This window comes from Corvus moneduloides, chromosome 18 (assembly GCF_009650955.1).
Source record: "Corvus moneduloides isolate bCorMon1 chromosome 18, bCorMon1.pri, whole genome shotgun sequence".
Lineage (NCBI taxonomy): Eukaryota > Metazoa > Chordata > Aves > Passeriformes > Corvidae > Corvus > Corvus moneduloides.
In genome coordinates, this window is record NC_045493.1 from 7,281,142 (window position 1) to 7,300,232 (window position 19,091).

Below are 19,091 nucleotides of genomic sequence, written 5' to 3' on the forward strand. Positions count from 1 at the left end.
TCTGGTGACAGCACTGCTTACATTAGAAACAAAGGACAGAGGAAGCTACATGTCACTGCATATAGGTTGCAGTTGAATGAATGACCTATGTTTCTTCCCAGGAGCTTCATTTAGGTAAGAATCAACTACATTTTAAAGGGATAAAAACACCCTCCCCTCGAGCTTATGAAAAAAAAATTAAATTACCATGACATTTATAACAGAATGACAACAGAAAGGAAAACAAATCAAGTTTAAGGTTGGTACTGTAACCATAATTTCATGCTGTAGTTATTGGAAAGGAAAACAAAGACTCAAATGCAGGAAAGAAAGACTCAGTAGTAACCATTTTTTGTTTCTCAGATTCTGTTTTGGTTTGTGGATTTTCCAGACGATTTGTGCTGTATTTCATGCTGCAGATTACAAACACTTGCTCAGAAGGTACCAGCTTAACACATCATTCTCTCGTCCAGAAGGCAGAAATGTGGTTTGCCATGATGTACTGGACTGATAACTGTCTGCACAATCTACCCATTTTCATGGTAATTACTGTCCTCTTCAAACCAAAACCTGAAGCTATTTTGCAGTCCCTTCTGAAGAGAGAATTAAGGTCTCTGTGTAGGAAATTTATTCCAGAACAGGTTTCTTGTATTTTAAATAGTTACATATGAAAATAAGACTGCAAAAAGGAAGAAGAGATAATTGAGATGGGTTAGAAACACAGACACTATAGTTCTTTTCTATCTTTAACTACAGCATTCTAAAAATGCCACTGTGCCAGGATTTTAGATTGAGTCCTTAAAATGAACTCTGACAGTACTCTACAACACTTCCCAGTCACCACAACTATGGATAAAAAATATTCTCTTCAGCTAGTAATTTAGTAGTTTAAAAAAGAAGCAGTTGTTGGGGTTTTGGTTTTTGTTTGGTTGGTTTGTGTTTCGGTTTTTTTAAATAATACCTAAATAAAGAGAAAACTGTGACATTTATTTAAATCAAAGGCTTTAATTATAGTTGGCACACAGCCTCAGGCTGCCCATGGCCATCTTTGGCCATTCTGTTCTCAGTCACACTGATGACTTCAGTGAATTACTCCACATTTGTGACAAAGCAAGGAGGAACATAATTTGAACCCTTAACAAGATGGCCTAAACTAGCAAAAGACTCACTAATTTATTCATGTCATCATAACCCAACACCCATTTTGGGCTCTTTCAGCATTAGTTCACAAGACTTACAGACACTGCAGAACAGCTGAAAGGGAACTCTACAGAATTTTTGATTTTAAAAGCCAGGTTGAACCCTGCAGGTCCAAAGCCCAAAGGGCTCAGGGGAAAAGGAAATTGCCAGGTTGGCTGCTTGGTGGTTTTATAGTTTCTGCAAAACCTTTCTGCAGCCACACGTGGCTTTGCGAGGGAAGAGGCTCACAAAGGCTGACCAGGTCCTGGGCAACGCCTTGTAGGGATAAAGCTCTGCCTCACTGCACCCCTACAGATCAAGGCCTGCATTAGGAACAAAATCTTTTCATCAGATTGGGAGATACAGTGCAAACAGATGTTTTGATGGTTTATAATCTTTCTTCATGAACATCCCAGTTAAACTAATACAGTCGTATGCTTGGGAACTAAAATGTGTGACAACTAAAAATCTTAAAAAGCCAGGACAATTAATCATGTTCTGCTGTCTGAACTGAGAAACAAACAAGCAGCAGGACATGAAAAATAAATCACAACTTTTAATGTAAGATGATTCATGTTAATTATCAAGAAGCAAATGTGGTAAATGTGACTAGAAAGTTGTTTTTTAAAAACACCCTATTAAACCTGATACTACTCTTTAATGTTTACATTTTAATGTTCCTGTTTTGAGACATTTTTAATAATTACTTGCTGTTATACTTGCTGATGTTGTAACACTCAGAGATATCATGCAAAGAACAACCTAGATACCTGTTTATATAATAAGGAACACACTGCAATCAGAACTTAATTTTAATGTGTTTCTCTTATATGTTGTTGTAGAAGAAAACATAGTTCTATTAGTAAAGCAATGTAAAAGCTAAAGTTCTATTAGTAAAGCAATGGAAAATTACCATGGAACAGTGAATTTGTCATTCAATTTAAATATTTTTAATTTAAACCTGGCACAGCTCCAGGCCAGAAAGGCTAACACTTGTGAAAAATCATTCTTTCTCAAGTCTTGGCAAACAAAATAAGAAAATCCTTGCTTTTCAGTTGCTTCCAAAACCTCATTCAATAAAAATTTGCACAAAACAAAAGGAGTTGAAACTTTCAAGGCAAATGAAACTGCAGAAATATTTGAGATGCTTAGGGCAAACATGGCCATTGCTTTGCACTGTTACCATCATTAGTGCAAGGCAGTTGCTGTCCTGCAGACAAACATTAGATGGCACTTTGGAATTCAGCAGCTCCCACAGAGAGTTGCACAGCACATACTTAACAGATGAAGTGTGAGACGTGAATGTGAGGTATTTTTGATGACAGAGAGAAAAATGACATTTCTGCAAAGGTGTGCTTTTTGGAGCTGGAAGTATACATTCCATCTACACATGTAAAGCTGTAAAATAGTATGTAATTAAATTTCGAAAAAACAAATCATACAAAGAATAAAGTAATTCTTCCTCCAGACAGAGGGTCAGTTTCTCAGTTACTGGGTTCCCTTTTTATTTTTTATTGAATCATTTGGAATCTACTTTTTAAACTAGACTCGCTGACAAAGTTTTGTACAAACACTTCTCGGATAACACATCAGATTTTGAGTGGATTCTGCTGCATGCCAGCAGTTCTGAGCCCCAAATAACTCTCATAAGTGAGGTTTAAGTGGTTTGCTTATCAAATAATTCCCTTCTGGAAAGGACTGCACAGCTTCTGATTCAACTGGTCAAAGCTTCTTAGTTGTTGCTGAAATTGATACTAATATTCCCACTGACTTGTATCCATGCTTTTACCATTGTAAGGCCTTAAATGAAGAGTGAAGAATAATCACGGGCTGAGACTATTCAAGAAACAGAAGAACAAGGAAATGTAAATTCTTGCTGAGATACCACTTGAGTCCATTTTCAGAGCCTCTCATGTGATATATACCATGATGCCTGATGCACAATATTTTAAGGCTTCTGCTATGGAATTCCTCCTGCAATACATAAGGCAGGTTGTAGGATTTCCTTTGGGATTTGCGTCATCCCAGCAGAAAGGCGAACAGCAGGAGCTCCTCAGTGGTGCCACATGCCATGCTGTCACTTTGTAAAGTCTCTGACACCTGCAGTAGTTCCAGGAGAGCTCCTGCTCTGGCCCAGGCCTGCAGGATGCAGGCTGGCAGCAGCACTGCCCCAAGCCAACTGCAGTGCTTTGGGCCCGAGAACACCAGCTCCTGCTTCAGCTTCCCCTCTTGCTGAGCTATCAGCCAGAGGTCCCGACTCTTACTCTAAACCAGGAGCTGATGCTTTCACAGAGATGGAACAATGTCCATAAAAAAGGCACTCAAGCTCCAACCTCCAAGCTAAATGGAATTATTGTCATGTCCAACACAGCAGAAGCCAGGGATGGGAGCAGATGGGAACATGTCTCCCTGAAAAGCAGCTGAGTAATGGCTCCTGGTGCAGTTCCTAACTGCTGGATCCCTTGGTACTGCAAGTATCTCCCAGCTCACAATGAATTCTGATATAAGAACTCATTCTCCCATGGGAATCATATTCCCAAATCTCCCTCCTCTTTCCCCCCGGAACCTCTGAATAGTTGCACATATGCAGAAGCTGAAACCTGACCCAGGTCACTCCTAGAAGCTCAGTAACTCTACTCACTGAATTTGCAGGATCAGGCTGAGGGCAGAGCAAGTGCCCCTGTAACTCCCAGGAACCTACAGGCCAAAGGAACATGAGCCAAATTACAGAGTGAGGGGAGCTGGGCAGGGGCGGCAGCAGCTGGAGATCGGCCGTGAAGTGACAGACACCAAACCATGCTGTACCCCTCAAGCAGAACGTACATTTCTATGCCTTCATCTGCGTTTATAAAGGAATTCGATTATCCCTGCAAGTTCTTTCGACATTTTGCTACCTATCAATACTAGCAGAAGGAGAACATCCGTGGGTTAACTACCAGTGAGTTTTTTTCTTGGTATTTGGCATTGTAGCAGGAAACAGTACTGTAACACCAGGGAGTTGTCATGAACCGACAGCATTGTTGTCTGTACCTGACCTTACCTGTAAGGCAAAAAAAAAGGAATTTTCCATGCCGTCAGTCCCTTAATACGAGTGCAAATATGTTACATAACACAGGAAGCCAAGAGGCACTACGAACTCAAATTAATTGTATGAAACTTTTACACCCAAAGATGGAACTGCATTTTGTATGAGATGCAGAAGAGAGAAAAGGTGAGGCGAAGATTCAGTATAGCTCAGAACCCATTTTTGCTTCCTCCCTGGATATGTTTAAACATATATACAGTATTAATACACCCATTATATACAATATTAATGCACCCACGTTCTTACTATCAAAGCACTGGAAATAGCCTCTACATTCTAGCAGTCTGCACTACGTCAGTGTGGAGCAGAGAATCTTAAATAGAAGTAATGAAATACAGACAGAAGCGTTATTGTTGCCCAGGCTGACTCAGAAAGGTTAACTTGATGGTATTTTCTTAGAAAAGCAATTTGAGCTAATCTTCTTGTATTTGTTTTTTAATTCTCACCATGTGTTCTGGTGTGCTTTAGAGTTCACCTTTTATTTGAAAATGGCCCTCAATTCACTAAATGTCATTTTTGGCAGAAGTCACAGGTACCTCAGATTAACATAAATACTGAAGAATATTGGTGCTTAATTATGGCTTAAAAATACCTGCCTAAAATATAAAAAAATGTCAAATATGTTTGTTTTCAAACAGGTGTTATTTCTCTGGAACATAAGCTGATATATAAATGATCCAAATCATAACTATGAAAATATTCTGTAGCTTTTTTCCACAAGCTAATTTCCCTAGAACAGCTATAATCATATTTGTAAAGTGAAGAAAAAAATTAATTCTATTAACTTGGTTTATTTTTTCATATAAGAACACCCCAACAAACCCCCCACTGGGAACCTAAAAGAATCAAAATAACAGTCAAATGTTATAAATTTTTAATTATTGGGTGATTTTGTCAGTGTGAAGACTTCTCAGATCAACCCATGTTACTTCTTACAGGCACATAAGAATCAATATATCTGATAAGTAAAACCCTGCACCAGCATGTAATGGGCTGATTTCTGTTATTTGTGCCATGTGAAATTTGGCAACTCCCACACCTTTCCTACCTGTAAGAAAGTGGATAATAGCTTTTTCTGACAGAAACCCCTCTCAAATCCCTAAAAGGCACTACAGAATCTCTGAAGTCAATGTATTGTTACAGGGCTTTTTTACACAGGTCTATTAAATGCTGTGCTTTATTTTGGTTATGCAACATTAACAGGAATGGGAAGTTGTCACCATGTACCAATGGGAAACAATCTTTGAATGCAAACCTTTTTCAGCTCCCCAGATGATCAGACTTGACAGAGCTTCTCTGAAACCCATGGAGCCTTGCCAGTTTAAACCAAGTCAGGATATAGGTTTGTGTTTAATAAGTATCACATGTCTAATATTTTAATAAAAGTATATATAGATATATAATATATATATATATATATGAGAGAATGTTCTTTAGTAGTAGTAAGTTATGTTCTGTGGTGCTAATATTGCATCTCTGTGTCAGCCCATCACAGCACATACCCCACATGGGCACATCTGTATCTCCTCCCTGCCCAACTTCAGCTCCCACTGTGAAGAGCAGCTGAAGGCTGATTTGAAAGAAGTTAAACAAAACCAGGTAGATTAAACTAAATACCTCATACATGAAGAGCAGTAAGATTTCTCAGGCTTGTAAAAAACCTTATCAACTAGATACTTGAATATGTAGAAAACACATGATGGGTGCTACTCACCAGCAACTCAGACACTTACTGGACTGTGCCTGCCCTGGTAAACTGACCAAAAAGGCAAAGACTGCCAAGACTCCCATGGCCTGGGATACTGTAATAACCAATGTACATGATTTACCTCAAAAGTTAGAGAAGCAAACACAAATACACATTAACAGACCACTCTTCTGTTTTCAGTCCAACCAGAGTTTCACTTCCAAAAACCAACAGCAGTGACCAGCCATGTGGCTCCCACCACTCAAGGCCAGAGACATTCAAGAACATCCTTAAAAACTGCAGTGAGTTTTAGGAGATTTTATTAACCAGATAAAAGATCTATGACCAAAGTTTCATTAAATGTTACATTTTCCAGACGAATGCCAAGGTTTTCACTGTGTAACTAATGACCTTTTGCCCAGAGGCTTCTTAGTCTGAAAGAGCACTTTATTTGTCCACTTCAAAATCTGCAGCTAACACATGTATAAAGCTGCATATCTTCCAAAAGTTCTGGAGCTGAAACACCCTAATTCATGTCACTGGCTGCACACTCAGCAACAAACTCTAATTGCAGCTACAGTCGAACACTGGGGAAGCTGCACAGGGCAGAAGTTACATTTACCCCAAGTGCTTAACCACAAAGGGCACTTCTGTCCCCATTCACCAGGGCCTGTGCGGGTTAAAGCTGACTGTCCCTATGGCAGGAGCTGCTCACAGCCTCCTGCAGGAACAGAGACAGGTACAAACCTCTGCAGAGCCTGGAGGTTTGGCAGGCACTGCCTTCTGCAGCGGGCTAAGGAAGCACATGCCTTGGCCACTACCTGAATAGAAGACTCTCACTAATATGAATGGGAGACTTTTCAACAACAGTTAGGACCTCTCATTGTGAGGACAGTGTTTCCCAGAAACCCCTCCTCTGAGAAAGTTTCCTGTTAAAGAATAATCTCAGCTATTTCTAACTAATATCTGAAATAAACATTAATGATTTGTTTAGATTGTCCCAGTAATCAACTTCTCCCATTAAGATATCTTTAAGGTAATTTTTAAAAAAAAGTATCCATGCTTTCTTAATGTGAAGTCAAGAAGCCTATGCACACAATTTTTGGCAATTACAGCACATCCCTGACCTCATTTGCAGATCTGATACTTCTCATCAAGGGCCAATAGACACAATGGCATACACACTCACAGAAAAAGTCAGCAAGTGCACCAGAGCTCACATGTTCTATTCCAGTATCTGAAATTCACACTGAACAGGCAGAACTCACCAGCAAGTGGCTAACTGGGCTGTCTAGGACAAGGAGTTATTCTTACGGAACAAGTTTAAAGCTAGTATTAAAATAAAATAAAAAGAAAAGAAAGAAATTAAAGTAAGAGTTCCAGAATTAATCAGTTAGAATCAATATTTTTTAAGACCTTGATTTTGTCTTTCAAGGACTTCAGAAAACTGTTAAGACTCCTGGCACATTGCCCATATATATAATACTTTTCCTTGTCTAAAATGAGAAGGGGAAAAAAAAAAGCTTAATTTTCTATTCTAAGAAGGGAGTAAGTATGGGATTGTGTATTTTAAAAAAAGTACTGAGAGAGACTCATTTAACAAAGCCCTGACTATACACACTTCCCTAACAAATCCCTTTGGCAGATTCCACTTTGACAAACAAACAACATGGAAAACTGATACCTGGTTGTGAAGATGATTAAAGATTATTTGTCACTCTCATAAAACGGAGCTAACCCTCATTTCTTTTGTCCAAATTCTACTCAGAATAACTAGATTATGTATAATCACCATGCAAGTTCCAAATGGAAAAGCTGCTACTTGAGTTACTTTGCAATATTCCTTATAACAAACAGTTGAATGGGGTGATGTGCAGCAATCAGCCAGTCCTCACAGAAACGGCCCCAGAGAGCTGGATTTCACTACAGGGTGTGAGCAATCCCCACGGACAGTAGAGCACAGAGCGCCTCTTGCTTTGTGTACTCCGCACAATGAAATGCAACACAGAACAGTAGAGATGAAAAGATTCTATGTTCTGCATAAGACTGAATGTACAGCTTTCATCTTTCATTGAAACAGTATTTAATTCTAGTAAGTCAGGGAGGAATTTGGCCCTTGGTCTATTTTATGAGAATTCACACAACTAACCTTACGTTGATTCTTAATTGTGCATATTTCGTTTTTAACCATTTTATTTCATATACAAGGTATTCTAAACACCTCAGTGCTAATTATCAATGAATTGAAGCTCCCCAAACCCAGTGGCAGTGAGCTGAGCATACGCAGATTCAGTCTGGGGTCACTTACAGGGGCTGTTTCTCTGTAAGAGTCACGTAGACCCCAGTAACTTAAAACTCTTTTATTAAGTTTTCTTGGAAGTGGTTAGACCTTAAGCCATTACAATGCAGAAAACTCATGCTTCATCAGTTTTGTGGATAAGGAATTTCATTCTGAAGCTATTAATCAGGCACTTTGCACGAAGTCATTCAGAAAAAGTGAACTTGTCCTTTTCCTGTAAAAAATATGTAAGCACATCCCCCCTCTCCCAGCCCAGATGCTCATCACAGGAGAACCACCTACAGCTCCTACCAGACATGGTCAGACTTTTAGCCTAACCAGTGCAAGCTGCTCCTTTCACATGAAATCCCAAATTCAAGCATCTACATGTACAAAAACATGGCAGCTGTTAATAGAAAAGCAGTGCTAACATAATATAAGATAAAGTCTGCCTGAATACAGCTCAACGCAAGTAGAATTGTAAAACAGTCTGGTATAACTGGGAAACAACTTACAGAATTGTCACAGCCCAGTTTCCTTCTGAATTGAACCATGTTTTCTCAGGAAACAGACCTTCACAAATGGTACTATTGCTTCTGCATGACTTACCTTGTGTGTCAGAGGGGTTTGAGAGCTGAAGTAATTTAGAGACGTAAGTAGTTTATCATTGCACATTTAAACAGTTAAAGAATGTGTATATCAAGCAAAACATTGTTTGGAAATCTATAGCTACCCACAAAGCCAGTTTGCATCATTAAAATAGTCTATCAATTCACTGCACATGAGAAACAAATTATGAAGTCCTCCCTACACAAACAATAAGGCTTTGCAGGAGGGAAATCTCTGCTTTTCATGCTGCTCCCTCTATTCAAAGTCCAGCTATTTCTAATGGAAATTTTGTTTGCTATGGAGATTATGATTCAGCCTTCATTTTCAATCACAAGCACATCACCAGACTTACAGCAAGTGCATAGATTTAGAGGAGGGTGTGAAGATCCCTCTTTAGGGTTTCTACTCAAGCATGCGCATACTTTTAAAAGTATCCCATGAGCTAAGAGGAAGAGCAACTTCTAAGCCAAGGCTCTGAAGCTCAAGCTTGCAGATGACTTGATGAAGCGCACAAACTGCACCCCAGCTCTGGGCTATCAGAAGACACACCACGCAATAATGAAATGCTGACAACACACAGAATGCACTGACTTTCTGGAATGGGACACTGTGCTAGGGGTGGACTCTAGTGACAGTGAAAGGAGCAGGCTGTTACCTGCAGTACGAGCTGCTGCCAGGCGGTTGCCAGTGGCTGACCATTGCCAATGTTGCAAATGCTCATTCGGTCTGTGGGCTGATTGGCACGCTCGAGTTGCAAGGAGACATTGCGCCGCTCTTCCTCAAGTGCGCGGGTGAGCCGCTCGAAACGAGCTTCTTGCTCTTTAACAGATGCTAAAATGCTGGCAGCAGACCTGATATCATAGTCATCCATGACTGCTTTCAAATGCTTCCTGCCTGTTAACTGACCAGGGCAAATGGAAAGGGTTAGGTAAAGGGTGGGGAGGGCACAGGTCAGAGGTTAAAGATAAAAATGCACATCGTTAGTCACCCTGCTAAAATACTGATCATTCTAAGAAGCAAACTGCAGCGCTCTCTGAAAAGCACCCATCTTTCCATCCATTGATCTGATTTTAAATTAAAAGTAATTAATCTAAGTCTTCCATGTTCAAAAAAGAAAAAAATATATGCTCACCTTTGAGAGAATTTGTATTTAATTCCTTTCATCTTTTTGCTAAAACTGCTCTGACAAGGGTTTTCATCCCTCTTGCAGAGCTAATTTCACTGTGCAAATAATAACGTACTTAAAAGAAATATATAAAGAAGATATGGCTTTAGAGGGAACGAGGAACATTCTCTCTACAGATACCTGGAATTTTTGTCTTCAACAGCATAAGTGAGAAGTTTAACATTTTTAAGGACAGAAACTTCATGGTTTCAGAAAACAGTTCTGTCCATTTTTCCACACCCCCCCCCCGAACTTAACAGACAGTAGCTGAAAACAGTTTTCATTTTTAATAATGCAGCACACTGTAACATGGAAAACACTTTCAAATGCAGAGTGTGCAATTGCAGTTGAAATGCTTGATGATTTCAGCCAATGAAACAGTCCTTCATGCAGCTGTTTGCTAATAATGCAAATGAAAAAAGCAAACACCTTCCATGGAAAACACAGAGGACAGCTTGTCTTTCAATGCAGAAAAAGGAACTCAGAAACCAGCTAGATGGGTTAGAACTTCTGCCTTATGTCTTCTCTAGCAGGATTATGAAACAACCCATTTAAAACCCTATCTCCACCTGTTCGGTGCATGCAGTAAAACTCCCCACTGACTCCACAGATCTGTGACCTGAACATCATTCAAAACATTTTACTATGAGTACGAAATCAGCAGTATAATATAAGCATAAATGATGGCCTCAACAGAATCCTTCATTAAACAAGTAACCCCTTTACTACCAAACTACTTAAAGCATCTCTGAGATGAGCAGAGGCAGAATTGTCTCAAGCTCCTGTAATTCAAGAACAGTTCATGTTCTGTGATGAGAGTTAAGTCCTGAGAAACTGTCCTTTGATTTGCTGCCAAAGATTCTTTGTTTTCAATCTATCAACAAGGATTTCCATGAGCACAGATAGTTCCTTGCTTCCTGATGCTTTGCGATTCATCGTTCTGTGCCTTTTGATGATGCACACTCTTGACTGATGCATTTTCCATGACTGTTACATTTATCAGGTCTCTCTCCTGTGCAGATTCTTTGGTAGCTCATAATAACATGGTCATAATATTGTTATGCTCCCAAAGAGGAGTATTAGTAGTGACTAAGCTGCATGTTTTTACACAGTTTGTTGGAAACTCCTAAGTAGGCTCAAAGTCTCCTTTCTTTTGTCAAATATGGTTGAAATCACCCAACAGGCCGAAAAGACACTGGAGCAGAAGTGACAGACCCAAACCCAATGACATACACCCTGATTTCATGGGGAACAACCTGCCAGTAGCTCTGTGTTCATTGTTAATCCTTAGAGAGTTGCTGTTGAAAGGGATCAGGGTAATATAAAATCATGTTGGGAACAGTGTAAGGATTACCATGTATTAATCTCATAATGTTTACTTATAACCATGACTTGAGGCTTTCATGTTTGCAGACCAGTAAGCAGAAATGACTTTTCTCATTTATGCATCGATTTAACTTCTATTGAAATTCTGAAAGAAAACCAAAAACCACCAAAGGGTTTTCCAGATGTCACAGACTAGTCAAATACAGACCAAGCTGCCAACTTCTGAGACCTTCCAATAGATTATTAAAAGTCTATAAAACCTTCAGAGAGGTTACCAATTTGGTTTCTGCAAAGGAGACTCACAACCCTCTAAAAGGATAATATGATTCATGGGAAGTCACAGGAAGACTCACCTGCTCCATCTCAGCATGATTTAGCCCTGGCACAGCTAGACACGAGCACAGCCAGACTTTCTGGACCTCAGCTGGCTCATGCACAGCCAAGTTCCATGTTTCTGGTTTTGTGCTTCCCTGCTTTTGCACAGATGGAGACAGCTCTGTTTGTTGTCTCTACTCCCAGGAGCGCAGCCATGCTCACAGACTCTCTGCAGTGTGAAAGAAGTAGGACTTCACAGACCCGGGCACAAGTCAGATTTTGGAAGAAGCATACTGGGGAGTGGGAGTGGCAATTCTAACTATACATTCCTAAAGACAACCCCTGGGTTACCGATCATCACTGTCCTCATTCTAGGGCAGATAACAGCCTGGCTGCCACAGATCCAAATACACCTCAGGAGGGGATGTTCCAGGCCCAAGAAAAGAGTCTGGATCAGTCAGAGATTGATGAATGGAGACAGGCTCCTTCGAGGTGCTGCAGAGCAGGAATTCAGGTCTCTTCAGTCACCCCCACAGGGGCCCAGCTTTCAGGAACTTCACTGTCTGCAGCTAGAACTGCTCTTTCTCACATGCAACCATGATATCACACAAAAGTCATCTTTTGGGGGTCCCACAGGCTGGATATTTCTGGGGACTGATTTCAGAAGGTGAATCCAGTGGGGATGTAGAAAGAAGATAACAAGATGTTATCTACAGTAAGTAAATTTAAAACAAACAGGTTTCTTGTAGAACATATAATGCAAGTTTCTGTTCTAAGGAAAAGCCTTATCAAGAGTGCATGAAAAACCAAGAAGCCCCTCTTTAGAAGCAGTTACAGCTTTAATAATAAAAATCAAGTTGATGACTGAGCTGGTATATAACTTTCAAGTCACATTTTGAGAATGTGACAAAGATCCCATTCAGAAAATCCTTAATGAGATATAAGCCCTTTGATGCCACACATGAGAAAACCTAGAAAATTTGGGTTCTATAAATGGTACAAATCTCTAGAGAGATCTCCCTGCAGAAAGTATAGTGTTAACCTCCTTATAACCATAAATATTGTGCTTCTTTTCTCTATGCAAAGAAAAACACAGGCAGAAAATAAACTGTATAAATTTTCAGATGTACAATTAGTGACCATAAAAATCCTAATTGCTATGCAGAAACAGCAGTAGAACCAATAACTGCCTTTTAAGAACTGTTGGACAAAGACAGACTTCTGCATTTCAAATGTTTTATTAGCAGATAAATACTTGCTTGCTGTTGATTGCACCCCTAATTATTTACCCAGGGTTTCAACAATTTACATTATCAGCAGTCTAGACTGGAGGAGAAAAAAAAAAGTACTGACTCATGAGTTAGTTACTCAGGCTGCCACTTGCAATTTGCTACCATTTGTAAATAAATTAAAGTGCATTGAAAAGGGTATCAATAAATGAAAATATTAGACCCAGAGCAGCCAGGTAAAAATTATTCCTTAGGCTGCACTTCTAAACACAGAAACCAGCTGCCTACAGAGTATCAAAGGCTATGCTGACAGCAGCAAATCTCTCTCTCCTGCCTACGTGACTCTACGTACATTAGTGTTGCACTAGAATTAGAGCAAAGTAAGAGGATGTGTTTATTCTGACTGTCCATGTGAAAAACTAATGCATCAAAAGGCCCCTTCTGAGTCAATACAACCTGAGTGCTCACGAGGATGAAAATCACCCCAGTGCAAAGGGCCAAAACAGGGGTCCCGCTCACTACTAATACCCCAGCTCATGCCCAAGTCTGAGGCCCTTGGAAACACTGCCAAGACTCCAAGGGCCACTTGGTGCTCCACAAAAAACATGAGTCAACTCTGCATGTTAATTTTGCTATTATAGGATGTAGCTGATAGTCAAGAGTTTTTAAAGAGCTCTTCAGATTAAGAGGGGTCATGTTCTGTGAGATTTGGGCACCTAAATGCTAACAGTCATGAAGAACCTCAAATCCCCTGCACTTCAAAGTACTGTGTGTTCCTCAGATCAGGCCCGTGAGTGAGCTGTGTTTGGAGAGTGCAGTGTCCACCCACCACCTACAGAACACAGCAGGGGCTTCTCTCAGCATCAGAGGCTCTCAGGGATTTCTCAGGTCCAACAGTCTGGATGCTCAGTTCAGAGCTGCCCCACTACTGCTCTGTCCAAGACCCCTCCAAGTCTACTCAGTCCTGCTCGCACGAGGTGTTTCTATGAGCATCAAGAAGCTCATTCATACTGCAGCTCAGCAGCTGTAGGAGCAAACACGAAGGCCTGTGAGTGTGCATGGAAACAGCAGCTTTGTGCTTCTCCAGGGAAGAAAACCAGCAGAATAAAAGCAAAAATGGGGCTTAAACAATCTATGGAACCGAAGCATAACACATGCCAATGACATTTTCAGCCTCAAGTGCCACAAGAGATGAGTAGCATAACATGACTGTTGCCCCCCATGCGACACCAGAAAACATGCAGAGAAAATTGATCAATACACACCTAGTGACGTACTGAAGTCTGATGGTTAGAGCTGCTGGGACATCACCCACTAAGACTAGAACAGGACAGACAAAGCAGGAGAGCAGCCTCAAGAAGAACCAGCTACAAGAGAGAGGAAAGAGAGACAGAGTTAGTTAATAAGGTATTACCTCTTCTGTATATAGTCAGCTCCCATGTTCTTCTGACTGTGTTGTAGAAATTATTTATTACACTGTTTTCCTCCAAACTTGTAGTAAAAGAATGTCGTGGTTTGATGCTGGCCCAATGCCAGGCACCCACAAGAGCTGCTCACTCACCCTCCCCTGCCACAACTGAGCAGAGGAGGGAGAAGGAAAAAAAAAAAATTAAGGAACACTTCATGAGCGAGACAAGGACCGGGAGAAACATTTCAAGGGCGAAACAGGTTCAACTTAAGTTGCAAAGTGAATTTATCACTAACAGAATCAAAGGAGGATAATGAGAAATAAAGTAAACCCTTAGTACACCTTTCACTCCCCAGCCCTCCCCTCCATCTTCTTGACAGCGCAGGGAGACAGGGCATGGGGGTTTGGTCAGTCCATCACCGATATTTCCTTCCGCTGCTCCGGGAGAGGAGTCTTCCCCTGTGAGGCCGTGGGGTCCCTCCCACGGGAGACAGTTCTCTGTGAACTTCCCTGGCGTGGGTCCACTCTCAGGAGCAGCAGCCACACCGCCCCTGCTGCAGCGTGAGCCCCTCCCACAGGCACACAGCCCTCCCAAACTGCAGCACCGGGGCTCTCTCTTTCCACAGGGTGCAGTGCTCCAAGGACAGGCTGCTCCAGCCTGGGAGCAGGGCCCTCTCTCTCCACCGCGCCTTCCACTGGATCACAGCTTCCTCCAGGCACCCACCCACTCCGGCACAGGCACCTCCCTCACGGACTGTGGGTGGATCTCTGCATCCCCCTGGACCCATGGGCTGCAGGGGCACAGCTGCTTCACCATGGTCATCAGCACGGCCTGCAGAGGAATCTCGGCTCCAGCACCTGGAGCACCTCCTCCCCTCCTTCTTCACTGACATTGGTGTCTCCATATTGTTTTCCCTCACATGTTCTCACCTCCTCCTCTTCTCTGACTAGAATCCAAAATCTTGTGACTTTGATTTTCTTCTTAAATATGTCATCACAGAGGTGTTACCAACCTCTCTCATTGGCCCAGTTTTGGCCAGCAGCATGCCCATCTTCAGAGCCATCAGCCATTGGCTCTGCTGGACATGGTGGGAAGCTTCCAGCAGCTTCCTCACAGGAGCCATCTTTGTGGCACCCCTGCTACCCAAAACCAGGCCGTTCCAAACCAATACAAAGAAATAATATTCAGAGAAGCCAATCCTGAGACTCCTAAGGAATGAAACCCCACCCTGATTAATCTGATTTGTTATCAGTGATCAATACTTGCATGTTCCTGTGAGATTTACTGTTAATGTCCTAAATCAGGGAAAACTCTAGACTGGAAGGAATGTCTTGTAGATGATGGAATGTTGCAAAGCTGGATATTATAGCCAGGCAATTTAAAACACAAAAAGCTAACATGATGCTCTCAGAAATGAGAACTGTTATTTAGGCACACAACTTTAGGCCTCAGCCAGATGTACAAGCCCCAAACGGCTCAAGATCATTTCACAGATCCGTGTTAGAGAGCAGACATTGATTTTGAAAAGATGGACACAGCACAATAGCTTGTTCTCCCTGGCTGCATACGTACCTCTCTGATCCTGTATGAAACCGAAGCAAAAGAAGCTTTTGGGATATCAGGTCATCCGTGTAGCTCAGTAAATCCCTGATTTATTTTGTCTTAAAACATTTATCACTGAAACTTCTCTGGGTCAGCAGCTACCAACTTAGTCCCTGTTTTTGCTGAAGAATGTACAGAACAGAACCCATTTGGCATAGGCATGGTTCTGTGAGGCAGCACTGCCAGTCTTAAGCTACTACCACATCAAAAATGCTGCAACCACATGGCACAAAATGCAGAGGCAGTACAAACTCACACTGCTGGTTCAAATGTTTTAGAACATTTTCAGAGAGGAATGTTGCCCTGGCAGATTTTATGCTTGACCAGGTACTGTCTGCCTTCCTGAAGCCAGCATAAACACAATTTCTTGTGTTTCAGCCAAATTACCAGAAATATGATCCTTTCTTTGCATGGATCCAACCTCAAAGGGCACGGAACCACCATGCCAGAAAACTCATTTTTTCTTAAACTAACAGAAGTAAATTCTATGCTCAAAACTTATATATATATATAACAAAACTGTGCAAAGATATGCCCAAAGATGAAAGTCAGGAGGCAGAGTGAGAGAAAGACTAATTCTCAAGTAAATGACCAGAGGGAATAAATTAAACATAACTGAGTTTCTACAGATAAAAGAGTAACACTCTGGAATTATACATATATATATATATATATATATATATATATAAAATAACATGTAACACATTCCAAATAAACTGCTTCTCAGACCTTATGCTGAAATCTATCTTGAGCCTGGGTCCTCTTGCTGCTGTGGTTGACTGAGTTCTAATTTGACCCTTACGTGACAACCTCCATCAATGAATAGCAATGAGGAATTCACAAAGAAAGCTATTTCAATATAGTTCTCTGGTAGGCACAGACAGACACACTGTGCTGCTGTCAAAAGAAGCAACAAAAAAGCTGGTCAGGGTTTTTTTTGTTCCTTTGGACAGAGGCAGTCTGTGAAACAAGGTTTAAGCTAGGGAATGAACGAGGGCAGAGGAAATGGTAACAGGAGAACTCCTTGAGAAGGAACTTTGCATCTCAAGGACATTGCAATAAATGCTGCAGTAGACCACTTCCATTACTGCAGAAACAAAAAGGTCAATGCGCAATATTTGAGCTTTTACATCAGTAGGAAATTTCATCTGATCATCCAGCAGGAAACATTCTGTATAAATAAATAAATAAATTCTGCAAATAAATTGATAAACTATGAACTGGGTTTAGCAACATCAAAAAAAGCATCCAAACATATGCTTGTAAAGGCAGTACGGTTCCACCACTTAACTCACTACAGAACTGGCTCTGGTCAGTAGCACTACAGCATCTCCAATCTTACCAAAATGATTCCCAGTCCATTTAAAAAGAAATAATTTAATTAACCTTTTAGTTAAAAGCACTGAAATCATATTGTAGTACCTCAGAAAAGATACAGTTCTCAGCAAAAGAAGAATACAGAACTTTCTTATAGCCAATGCAAACTCTCTAAATATATTAATCAATGCATATTTAAATGACACCAGCCTTCTTTCTACAGCTTCCCTTTGATAAAGATTCCTCACTTCAGTGTTGGGGCCCTCCTGCCCTGCCATGTGGTCCTGGGAGAGGGGCCCTGGGTGGGAGGCACGGGGTTTCCCTGCCCCTGCTCAGCCTCGTTCCCCATTGGTTGGTTTGTGTTCCCGTGCCCCAGCAAGGACCCTCCGGTCCCGGGATTGAGCAGTTCCTCGGGAGAGCCCCGGCCATGTGGCTGGAGAAATAAACATCTCTGAAACATCTAGCAAGAATCAGTTCATATGTATTTCTTTTCCACAGGCCTTGTTGTCTGATATGCGTGTTGCAGTATCCACACGGTAACAAATGGTGGGTAATGCGAGCAGAACGATCCCCGATCCCTAAGGACAGCGACTGATTTGTGAGTAAACTCTGGATTTCTCTTCTTGTTTTGTTTTGCTGTTCCATCTCTAAACGATGGAGGAACCGTGGAAAGACTCTTGGCTCTCAGAGCCGCATATGGACATTTATCTTAAACTTGAAAAGATTCTTGAACAACGATTTGTAAATTTTAGCTTAATTCAAGCTCAAAAGTAACTGAAACATTTCCTTTCATGGTTGTTTAAGAACTTTTTCTATGTTTATTGGGATTTGATTCTTACCAAAGACTTTTGGAAGACCGTTTGGACACAGTTAATTTTTGAGTCAAAATATATGCCGATGGAAGAATATTTTTGTGAATATTATTTAATTACCGAGACTGTTGAGCAATGTCAGCTGTGTCCTGGCGAAGGGAAGCCTGGCGCAGGGACCGTGCGGCCTCGGCCACATGGACTGAGCGCTCTGCGAGCAGCAGCGAGGCAGTTCCCGCGTGCGGGCGGAGCCACGCGAGCCGCAGTGTCAGTGGCGGAGCGAGGAGCGGCGGGAGCGGCGGGACCCGGCGGTGCCCGCCCGGCCCTGCGCAGCGCGTGGTGGAGCGAGCCCCGGGAACGCCCGGCCGAGAGGGGCAGCGCGTGGGCGGCGGCTGGCGGCGATGGCGGTGGAGCGGAGCCGCGCCCAGCCGAAACGCGCGCTGGAGCGGAGCGCGGGGGAGTCATCGCTCAGGAGCCCAGCCAAGACATGGGCATGGCCCCAGGCAGCGGCAGCGCAGCTGAGAGCAGAGGCAGTGGCACGTGGGGAACTGAGCGGCACGGCCCGGCCCAGCCCACGTGGCCCCGAATGCAGCCCCGGGAAGAGCACGCAGGCACGAGCAGCCCCGACGGCCCCCGCAGCACTGACAGCCCCGGCAATTCCAACACGGGACCGAATGAAAGCGAAAGACGAAAGCAAAAATGCAGCGAGACAGAAAACAGCAACCACTCGAAAAAAGGAAAAAATCACCGTAGCTAAGGTTTTAGGAATAGTAAAATGGTATAATATTAAACAAAATTATGGTTTTATAACAAGATGTGACAACCAAGAAGACATATTTGTTCATAGAACTGCTATTAAAAAGAATAACCCTGAAAAATGCATCCCAAGCTTGGGAGATAGAGAGGTGGTGGAGTTCAAAATTGTGCAAGGTAGAGAAGGGTTACAAGCATCGCAGGTCACTGGGCCTGATGGTGCTCCTGTAAAAGGCAGTATATATGCAAAAAATCGTAGTCATGTTAGACAATATCTCCATTATAAGCCCACCCTACAGTCTCCCTTTCCTAATCCCACCTTTCCCTTTTACCCTATGTCCTATTACCC

General features: G+C 41.9%; 1 protein-coding gene across 9 annotated transcripts in view; it reads right to left on the minus strand.

The window, feature by feature from the left end:
- ARVCF (ARVCF delta catenin family member) overlaps window positions 1-19,091 on the minus strand; it is a 258,278-nt gene that overhangs the window by 144,830 nt on the left and 94,357 nt on the right. For 6 of the 9 annotated variants that reach the window (XM_032127688.1, XM_032127687.1, XM_032127690.1 and 3 more), the window contains exons 3-4: window positions 14,118-14,219; window positions 9,473-9,718 (exon numbers count right to left, since the gene is read on the minus strand). The exons of 1 other annotated variant lie outside the window; for it this stretch is intronic. In XM_032127688.1, coding sequence (XP_031983579.1) covers window positions 9,473-9,688 — 216 coding nt within the window. In that variant the 5' untranslated portion in view covers window positions 9,689-9,718; window positions 14,118-14,219. The remainder of the gene's footprint in view (window positions 1-9,472; window positions 9,719-14,117; window positions 14,220-19,091) is intronic. 2 more of the 9 variants (XM_032127686.1, XM_032127693.1) reach the window with 2 other exon arrangements.